At 38.4% G+C, this 11,213-nt stretch overlaps 1 protein-coding gene across 3 annotated transcripts in view; it reads left to right on the forward strand.

The window, feature by feature from the left end:
* Positions 1-7,323, forward strand: part of PLCE1 (phospholipase C epsilon 1) — a 143,808-nt gene extending 136,485 nt beyond the window's left edge. For all 3 annotated transcript variants that reach the window (XM_054071401.1, XM_054071402.1, XM_054071403.1), the window contains 8 exons: positions 79-340; positions 1,251-1,369; positions 2,516-2,644; positions 3,397-3,606; positions 4,107-4,268; positions 4,444-4,662; positions 5,364-5,576; positions 6,579-7,323. In XM_054071401.1, the coding sequence (XP_053927376.1) occupies positions 79-340; positions 1,251-1,369; positions 2,516-2,644; positions 3,397-3,606; positions 4,107-4,268; positions 4,444-4,662; positions 5,364-5,543 (1,281 nt within the window). In that variant the 3' untranslated portion in view covers positions 5,544-5,576; positions 6,579-7,323. The remainder of the gene's footprint in view (positions 1-78; positions 341-1,250; positions 1,370-2,515; positions 2,645-3,396; positions 3,607-4,106; positions 4,269-4,443; positions 4,663-5,363; positions 5,577-6,578) is intronic.
* Positions 7,324-11,213: the final 3,890 nt, after the last annotated feature.

Here is an 11,213-nt window from a genome sequence, read left to right on the forward strand (position 1 = left end):
AACAATATTTAGCTCAGAGTCATGGCAGTAAAAGAATTACTCCACTAATTGGTTTCTCTGTGTACTCCTTGGCTTCAGATTGTGTCTGGACAGAATGTCTGCCCTAGCAATAGCACGGGCAGTCCGTGCATTGAAATTGATGTGTTGGGGATGCCTATGGATAGCTGCCATTTCCGGACAAAGCCCATTCATCGCAACACTCTCAACCCTATGTGGAATGAACAGTTCCTTTTCCGGGTTCACTTTGAAGATTTGGTCTTTCTTCGGTTTGCCGTTGTTGAAAATAACAGCTCAGCTGTAACAGCTCAGAGAATCATTCCCCTAAAAGCTCTAAAAAGAGGTACAGTATAGTTTGTAGTGATACCCTATGCCCAAATGGTCCAGCAGATTCCTGGACTGAATCCTGCCAGAGGGTTATTTTTAATCAGCTGGTTGCATTTTTCTAGGGTAGACGGGGAGCGAGTATCAGACAACAAACTTTGCCCTGGCGGGGGAGCTGGAGTGCCCCGGTGACGTGTAAAAAGTCAGACCTTGTGCTTTTGCAGAGACTGGGGCATCTTGTACGCAGCTGCTCCCATGCTGAGCTGTGGTTGTGAGCTTATGTTCACCCTGAGACTTGCTGCAGGTCCCTTAGAAAGCATGGAGTGGTTTTACTCCTTGCTTTGTCCTTTACCCAAGAAACTGCTGTAATGAGATCAGTGGGCAGAGTGGAACTGCACTTCTTGCAGCCCTGACTGGGGGAGACGTAAAGGAAGGGAGACGTAAATGGCGAGGGAGAGATGACAGAGCGTCATTAATTCTGTGACACCTACCTGCAGGAGGGAGTTTCCATATTGCCAGCAGCTCTTCAGCAGAATGGTAAAAATACTTTGACGTTCACTTTGTACCACTGTAATACCACACAACAGCCTTTGCATATGAGGAGGTCTGGCCATAGACGTGCATCTTCCCAGTGAGAGTTTGTCGCTGGTTCATTCATATTCTAATATGTACATATTTTATGTATGAATATATTGAGTATTATGGCAAAACAAAAGTAGACAGCTCCATGAGCCACTCAGCAGTTCATAGCATTTGGGTTACACTGCTGTACAGACAAAAGAGTGTTAATGCAGTGTTATTACAGTGCTTTTACATCGTTTTGATGTGGCAAACTGTAGCTGTTAATATAGCAAATTTGACTTTTCTATTTCTGAGATTTGTGTCCTAGGATGTGGCAAAGTGCTTACAGAAAGGTGTTTTCTTTTCAGGCTATAGACATGTCCAGCTCCATAACCTGCACAATGAAGCATTAGAAATTTCTAGTTTGTTCATAAACAGTCGGAGAATGGAAGAAAATCCTTCTGGAAACACTCTGCCTGCATCTAAGGTAATGTAATTATTTTTTTGAGAATGCCCTGTGTTTACATCTTGATGACTAGTAGAGTCTGAACACTTCTAGAGCCAGACTGTTCAAAGGTTTTGGTCCCTAAACCTGCACATTTTTCAGTAGCACCTCAAGGCCTAATTTTGGGGGGCTTTGGTGAAAGTGAGGTATTCCCACCTGGCTGAAACTGCGGGAGGGTAAATGTTTTCAAAGCCTGGCTTCTGGTGTGTTTAGGTACAGCGTGAGGACTCCTGTGATGGAGATAAGAGTGTGGTTGAGCAGTAAGGTTCAGAGCTGCCTCATGCATTCCTTTATGCACAAATCATAAGCAATGGATTTGGGACAGAAAGATGCAAATTACCAAAAACTTTGGAATAATGACAGTAAAATTGAATTCTGTTATAGGAAAAGATGATGTTTGTATTTCCGTAAATACATAACATGTTTGTAGGGGTGGATGCGTGCACTTCTATATGTTTATATGTACAAATATGTACGCATACAGATGTATAATATATATTACAAAAGTGCAAGAGTGGATGTATGTATAGATGTGATGTATTATTTAAAATAGCCGTTGGGTTAAGTTACCTGGATTACTTGTGTTTTAGTAACTTTAAGCACATATATTATAATTTGCCAGTTCCTGAAGTGCTAGATAAAAGCTCCTGAGCTACTGTTGTGTGTAGCAGATGTGTTGCAGATGTTATCCTTCCATGAATACATGTTGAATGTGTATCTTGGTGAATTACTAGGGCAGAAAGGAAGAATGTAAATGGCTTGGAGGATAAAATAAAGCTATAGCTTTTCATCCAGTAATTTGCTCCAAATAGTCTGAGCTCAGCTAGAATGGATAATGAGCAGTGGGAGGCCTACCCTTTGTCCAGTGGCAGTTCATGTACTCTCACTGGAAAACTTCCTTTTTCTTCTTGCTCTTCAGCTTCAGTGGAGTGGGGTCCTGGGGGAGTTGGTTTGCTGGGTTTTTTTTTTTTTAATGCCTTGATCTGTGGGGCAAGAGCTGTGCATTAACTGGATAGCTTTGCTCTGTCAAGGTCCTTACAACTTGTGTGTACAGTTTCTTTCAAGTGTCCTTAAAGTAACATGCCTGTGTGAGAACGTTGAGTAACATGTTGAATGTTCTCTGAACAGTTGTTTAGCACAGGGGAAAAGAAAGCTGCTGCCATTTACAAAGTGACAATTCATGGAATTCCAGGCCCAGAGCCTTTCACTGTTTTTAATATAAGTGGGGGGACGACGGCTGCACAGCTCCTCAATCAGGTAAGTCCCCTGCTGAATTGCAGACTGTAGCTGCAAGAATCCACCCTGACATCATTCTGGACATTGATCTCCCTGCATTTCTCACACTCAGCGTTGTTGAAGTTCAGTCATCACAGCAAGGAGGTGCTTCACAAATGTATTACTGTGGAACTCATTGCATTGTGAACACAGAATATCATCAGTGAAATTTTCCCAACTTTTGCTTCGGAGAATGGATTTATAATCTTCTGATTCCCTATTAGCATTTTAACATTTGGATATATGCAGATGAGAAAAACAATCCTTCTGCCTGAGGGAGGCAATGGGCTGTCCTTACAACAAGCGCAAAACATTTCAGCGCACTTCTTTGAACTTGAGCACCACAGGAATACACAGTAAAAGTTAGAGGGCTAAGTTCATGAGTAGGAAAACCAGTTAACTCAACAGGGATTGTTATTCTAGCAGTGGGAAAAGACTGTACTGTCCTGGGATTATGAATAAATTGTCTGGCCAGCCAAACGGGACAGAAATAAGCTTAAATAGCACTGCCTTGTCTGGAATTGTTGAACTGCTTGGCTAGGCTATAGAGAACAGTACATTACCCTGGAGTAAAATATCTGAATAATAAATAGCACATCAGAAATCTTGCCTACACTACCAGAATAGTTATTGATTCTTAAAGCTTCTTTATTCATTCTCATTTATAATTACTAATTATGCAGTGTTTATATTTAGCATCCTAATTGCTGTGTGTTTATTGTGGTCTCTCTTAGCTCTTGGCTTCCACAAAAGGCACCGAGTCATGTGCTGCAGACTATTTTCTGATGGAAGAGAAAAGTTTCATATCTAAAGAAAAGAGTGAATGCAGAAAAGCACCATTCCAGAGAGTGATTGGTCCCGAAGAAGGGCTAGTGCAGCTTTTGAACAGTTGGTTCCCAGAAGAAGGATATGTTGGAAGGATTATCTTTAAAACCCGAGAGGAAGTAAGTCTGTTTTAGATAAATTACTATTTACAAGAGCAGCTAAAATTAGCTGTTAGGACCAGGAAACAAAAGGGTGCAGTATTTGTTTCATTACTTGGTGAGTAATGTCAATGCTGTGTACATGGTTTAAAACCAAACATAGCTGTTGAGTGAGCAGATTTTATACACCTGTGCAATGCTAACTTGACTGCACTCAGCTTTCGTATCAGCTATGTGGTGTTTCATCATTATTGCTTAGTCAACAGTTAAATGCTACTAAGCTTAGTGATTTGACTGATGGTTCAAATTTAACGTAAAACTAGATTTTTTACACGATTGGAAATTATAATAACGAAAGACAGACAAAAGATTGGTATGTCAAAACTCTTACATAGGGGACTTGCGTTTAATGAAATGCAGCTGGGGCAACTGCACAGTCTCCTTTTCATGTGATAAAAACCTGTGACCACCAGCTGTTACCTCTCTGAAGTAAATGTATTTTGCTCTCCTTTATTCTGTAGAATTTAAATGAGAGAAACATCCTTCAAGAAGCAAAGGAAGATACAGCCATCAGCTCTGAGGATGACAGTTTCTTTGTTCAGGTACATGATGTCTCCCCAGAGCAACCACGCACCGTCATCAAGGCTCCTCGCTTTAGCACAGCTCAGGATGTGATACAGCAGGTAAGTGGGCTGTTGCCATTCAGTAGGTCTGTAATACGTAGTGTGTAGGCTGGTTTCAGACAAGATAAGGTGGGGTTTTTTTTTCTCAGCACTAGCTGAGGAATCGGTTTAGTAACCTAAATCTGAGGGAATGAATGCCTGCCTTTTTGTCTTCTTTTTCTCTACTTCTAAACAGACTCTTTGCAAAGCCAAATACTCCTACAGCATTTTGAGCAATCCAAATCCAAGTGATTATGTGCTCTTGGAAGAGGTGACAAAAGAGCCAGCAAACAAAAAGTCCTCAACACCAAAACCATCTCAGAGGATTCTCTCTGATCAAGAGTGTGTGTTTCAGGCCCAAAGCAAGTGGAAGGGAGCAGGAAAATTTATCCTCAAACTCAAGGAACAGGTTCAGGTAAAAGATTAAATAGTTTGCAGCAGGTTTTATAGATGGTGTATAATCAGCTTAATGGGGACCCACTTTCAGTGGGAGGGAGACAGAGCTGGCATGAGGCTGGGTGGGAAAGAGACCACAGCACTTGCATCCAACACCACAATTCCCTCACAGCCTGTAAATCCCATGACAATCTTTATCTTCTACTAACAGTGTTCTGTTTTTCAAAATCTTCTGGCTCTGCATTCCTTGCTCCCCATCATAGTAAAACAGGGCTATTCAAGTGGGCTGAACTTAAAAACTACTGGAATAAAGTCCCTTTATTTCTGCCCAGTGACAAAGTTGTTCTGTTGCTTTATGTCATGCTTTGTAAAATGGCAGGAATTAAGTACTTGTTGCTGAGACAAGGAGCTGTGTTCTCCTTTCCAGCAGATCCCACCAACCCACAGCAGATGTTGCTTTAAAGTAACTGTATTACGAGCACGAATTTTTATACAAACAAGTTTATACAAAATTTGCTAAACATATATTTAACAATGCATAATTTTCAATTAATCTGTTCAGATCAGGAGAATGTACTTGGCTATAAAAGCACAGCTGCACTGAATTTCAAAAGGGAGGCCTGCTTAGGAATAATTTAGGTGATTTCGTATTCATTCTGCATTTTACAGCTAATAAACAGCCTCCTAAATGCCACTTCTATGATCTATTTTTTTTTCCAGGCAGCACGAGATGACAAAAGAAAAGGCATTTCCTTTACCAGTGAACTCAGGAAGTTAACAAAGTCAAGTAAGCAGTATCGGGGATTCATCTCGCCCCCTCTGCAGGCCTTGCCGGACAATCCACAGAGCAAGGATGAAAGGTTTGCGTGCAGCCTGACTTTTAGTGACATTATGGAGTAATAACCACCACTACCTACAGCACGGTCTGTTCAGGTATGAGATACTGATTATTACCCCAAGCAATCATCCAATACATGATTTACAGAGTATTCTTTTCAAAGTTGTTGGTTAAACCATAGTGAGGTACAAGGGACTGACAGAACTCCAAAAGCCTTAGACAGTGGTGTGCATCACCACAATCAGATCAGTAATGTCTCCAGTTATTTATTATGGCATTTGCTACAGTGAATCAGAACAGTGTGAAGACTGGAGTTTCACCCACTTGCTCTGCCTATTTCAAAAACAAACCCAAAACGCTGCATCCTAGTTGATTTTATAGGATGCATTTTAATCAACTAACTGTGCTTAATTATGTCCTGTTACTCTTTCACTCTGGACCAAAGTAAATAGAGGTATCCAGTAGAGCTTTTGTTATTTTTTATTACATGCATATAATGAAATCATCAGGATTAATGATCTCCTTTTTAGCTAGAACAAGTTTACAGTGTTAATTTCTCTCTGTGGAAGTTTTGTCAGAAATGTTTTAACATTTTTACTATCCATCCTTTCTGTATCTCTTCAATTTCTTCCATCTTGCTTGACTTAAAACAACAAATGAAATACACAAGACTGTCCCATTTATATGAAGATGGTACATGTAACTTGTCCACCAGCAAACACTAACCAGATATTTGCATAGTGTTACTACAGCACTGAGATATCATCTGAGAAGTTACAGTTTGCTTTAAATGAAGTCTTTCCCAGTGTTGATAATCTCATCTCGTATCTGGCCAAGTTAAGATTACCTTTTTCCTTCCACATTCACATATTTTGACGTGTGCTGTTGTACTACTGCAAAAAATATTTTACATATGAAGGGACAAATTTGATACATTATTTCTAGGCTACTATAAAAATACTAAATCATCAAAACAATCTGAATTCAAGAAAAATTAAGTAAATTATGGAAAGATCCCAGTTATGTTCCCGCTTCTTCTGTATTTGTTCTTTCCTTTTTTTGAAAACTGGAATTCACATCACTGAATCCCTCTGCAGTGCCTTCGAAGGAACCTGCTGCAGTCTGAACCAGTCAGCAATTGTGTGCCCTGTGCTACAGATGCTTAATCCAGGCAATGCTGCTGGATTAACATCCAGAATCTGGGAATCCTAAATGGGATGTCATAGATTGGAAAAATGCCTGTCGGCTCTCGGAAGATTCTCCTCTTCCCATATCTTCACAGCTGCAGAAAAAGTTTTCTTGGACTGTATGTTGTAAACAAATGTGTCATCACCCTCCCCTTTTTAAACAAAAGATACTTTTAGCTAGTTGCCTCTAGGGAACTGAAGGCAAGAGAACCAGTGTTCTTTTATGTGTATTATAGTAAAATAATGCACTTTTACCTGAAGATTTCTGTTAAACACTGTATTAATTGATTGTAAAGAGATTTAAATATACTGTAACTTCCTTTGCATACCTGTTTAACTTTGAATATACAACGCTCAAATTATTTATGGTTTTTACCTACTTCAACAAAATAATGTACAACAGCTAAATCTATCTAACTGGTAGCGATACCTTGACAAGGAACAACATTTTCTTCTTATACATTGTAGTTTTCCAGACTTGTGTTTAAAGAAAGAATATTTATTATCATGTCCCAAAGTACATGCCATTGTATAATATATTTATCATACACTACTACTTAGAAAATGCAGAATTTTTACCTCTCTCTGGATTTAGAGGAAAAAATGTTTGAACGTTTCTGATTGTTTCTTTTCATCACAAGACATTCAATACTCCAAACTGACCAAACTCAAAACAATGCATTGGTAAATGTAATTAACATTTCAAAATTTTGAATTCAAAGTATATTTTACCACACACAGAGTCAGGAAATTTCTTTTTACTTGTCTGTTAAACCCAGACAGTATAAAGAACTCTTAAACTATGACTCTTGACATTTTTGTTTACAAAGAAAGACTGTTGTGAAGTTTGATGTTTTCTGAATTAATCTTTTAATATTTAAGTGAGTTAGGGTTGTCTTTTTTTTTCCTCTATGGGAGCTATTAATGTGCTTTGTTAATTAAAAAAATCCATACCAACTTACAGGGGCACAAATGAAACAACTGCTGCAATCAGTCATCCCTTTGATTTCCCACAAGAATTGCAGTTGTGACTCCCTAGAGCAATCCCTCAACAAAGCATTTCAGTTACCTGGTGTGACTCAGTCAAGAAACCCACTAATATAGTTATTCACACACTTCCACATCAATTTTAGCATTCGAGCACAAAACACTGCTGCTCTTAAGAGAGAAGCTGCATCAGGCAAAGGACAGAACAGTAGTGTAACTGAAATGTGGTTTGCTTTTGATAGTGCAAGGGTGAAAGGGAAAGAAGTTACAGGCAGTAGTCCCAACCAACCCCAGCCCAATAATTAGAAAATAAAATAAAAGCAAGAAGTCATTAGTTGGCATATAAACAAGCAGACAGACATGCATTCCGTCACCTGAAGCTATGAAGTCTTTCACTATACACTACAGAGAATTCCTATAAAGTAGCCATTACCAAAGCAAAAAAGTGACCTCTTGAGGCCATTTCCAGCTCTGAGAGAAAATAACCACAGACACACAAAAGTCAAATTTCCCCATGGCATATACTCCTAGAGACCATGCATTCCTCACTGCTTATTGTCAGTACTGATGTAGCAAAACACCACCTTGCAATTCAGCAACCACCATCCACTTAAAAAAAGCCAGCCGCCTCCTGGCTCAGCCTCTTCCCTCATGTGTTACCAATTCTAAGCACACAGCCCGGCGGCCCCTGTGCCAAGGAGGGATGTTCTCACCCTTCCCCACCCACGGCACATGCACAATGCAAGACTGATACTGAGTAAAATTTTAGAAGTGACAGCTTACCCATAGTTTTACATGCACATTTTGCTTTGGAATACTTCAGAATTACTGGGGAACAGTTATATTAACCTATTGCACACTTCAACTTTTTTTTTAATAAATGTTAGTTCCATTCTCGCTGTTTATTTTAACACAAAAGCCTTTTCACATCACTAAGAATATTTTCTTTTGGTGTTTTGATGGCATTTTAGAAACAATACTTTCCTGTAGAGTTTGCCCATACCTGTTTGGCTTTTTTTTTTTTCATTATACTCAGCAGCACTAGAAATAAAATTCTTAACATCACCTATAGTATCATGGTAGTCTAGAAGACATGCTTGCTATGTCATTGGATAAAAAGTTCTTACACCCATGTTGTCATCCAATTATGGTTTTCTGTCACGTAGATGTAAAAAGAAAAATCCCGTGGGAAATTAGAGGAAAAGAGTTGAGCCAGGTCCCATTGTGAAATGCAGGTCTAACGCTTGGCTTGAGGTCTAGTGGCAATTTATAAACAGCAGCCTTGTACTATTTCTGCTAATATAATAATTTTCTAGCTGTAGGAATGGTTTATTAATTACCTTCCTCACTAAAGTCTAAAGCTGCTGTTTTATACAGTGAAAAAGAACAGTAAAATATTCAGCTTCCTATTATCCCCCTCAGCTTTATAGGAATGTTGCCATTTGGAATTGTGTAAAGCTAATTGCACTGTCCCAGTATTTTCATTAATGTACATAAAACACTTAATTTAAAGTATAAGTGTTGGAATACATCAGAGTAAAACTCATGTAGGTGGTACATTTTGGGGTGAAGTTGGGCAGGAATACAGCATCCTTCCATTTGTGTTGGTTCCAAATATCCTAATAATGAAAATACATCACCACTTGAAGCATTAAATAGGAATTTTTTGTTAACTTTTGGGAAAGCCCAGTTAAACAGATCGCATGTGCTGAGTTATTATTCTAATAGGAAAGTTTATTCTGCTTAGCCACAGATTTTGTTTCTGCAGGAATACCTGTCCATACATTCCTATGACAAGACCGACCAAGTAACTTTGTCCATTTCTGTGCTTTTGGCTGGGCATGGACATCAATTAGGAAAATACATTCATTTTTACATTACAAACTATTTACAGGAAGCAGCTTCCAGGATACAGCTTCAAAGAAAGGAATGTAAACTAGCAACACCTTCTAGAAACAAGCAGTCTCCGAGTGGTAGCAGGCCTCATGCTGAACAGTTTACAGGTGGAAATCTCACCCTCTGTTGCCTATTGGCAAATATACACAAGTATTTTGATCTATACGATTTTAAAACCACTGTTACTTTTCTACCAATTTATTACATTTGCCTTGTGTAGCATGTGCCACTTGCAGTAGTGTCACCGTATGGGACAAAAGTTGGGCAGCCTGACATCCTGGCCCTGTTGCAACACTACTGCAAGAACTGAGGCACACCAGGAGGTACTTCCAATTGCCTGAAAGGTTTTCTGTTTCTATCTTAGTGATCCCAAGTTTAGCAGTTAAAAGAATAAAAAACATAATGTCAGTTTTAATTTATAAACCTAGTCATGTTATTTTTATTCTACAAATATTACTAGATGAAGTTTCTCCATAGCCGTCTTTAGAAAGCCATCTGCTTCTAGAATTCATGTGCTTTCAAGGATTAAAGACTTTAACATGGAAATATCTAAATATTTCAACATGTTCTTTTACATTTTTGTTTTGTCTTTAAAAAACCCAACTTGCTGGTAGCTTTACATTTCAGTGAAGGGTAGAGTCTGCAGCTTCTGAACCTAAACTGGCTGTTCTGCTCTAGCTCTCCGAATGCTTCAGCTAACGTTTGGCTTTTAATCACCTACTCTTACTATTCCATTATAAAACTCAGTTTACTCTTAGGGTAGCCCAATAAATATAACAGTGGTGGCAAGGTTTGTTTGGCTTTTTCCCTGTCTGTGATAAATACTTTGTAACGTCAATAGAGATGGACATTTGTCAGTTAGTAAATTAAACACAACAATAACTAGCACTAAATAAATTCTGTTCCAATGCAATGCATGTATAGGGTATTTCAGAAATATTTAGTTGTACTGTTGTCTTCCTCTGCCTCTTAAAGCATGTCGAAGTACTCTGACAATGCAACATCACTACGCGCCAGTCTTTATACTGTTTGGAAACTACATAAAATGAACAATTTTAAAAGTGACTTTTCCACCTGGACTATTTTCTCTCTGCTGACTTGAAGAATAAACTTGTATTTGTATATGTTGTAAAAAAAAAATAAATGATTTAAGATGTCAACTCTTTGCTTTTGCCTTCCTGAACTGACAAAGTACTGGCAAATGGTCTGCTTGGAATTTTTCAGAACTTAAATCACGTACACATTTGCAACCACTTAACAACTGAAAACAAATACTCAAAAACGACAGGAATGGCAATCTAAACGGAGGGGAACACAGTTTTGCCATCAGTATTATGTAGGAGTTTTGCAATGTACATAGTAAAATATGTGTTTTCTAATCCATTAATATAGATGTCTATTGCAAAAATGTTTGTGAATTTATATTAACTACTTGAAACTTGGTGAACACTACAATTAATACTAAAAGCATGTATTAAAATGAAAATAAATTTCTTATAAAACTATCTAAGAACCATAAATCTGGATAAAGGACTAAATCGTCTAGAGAAAAATAAATATTTTGTTTATTAGAAGGAGGTTAAGCAACTTGCACAAAAGCTTTTCAAAATTTACACCACCTACCACTATCACATCACAGACTAAACACTACAAAACACCCCA

This window comes from Cuculus canorus, chromosome 7 (assembly GCF_017976375.1).
Source record: "Cuculus canorus isolate bCucCan1 chromosome 7, bCucCan1.pri, whole genome shotgun sequence".
Lineage (NCBI taxonomy): Eukaryota > Metazoa > Chordata > Aves > Cuculiformes > Cuculidae > Cuculus > Cuculus canorus.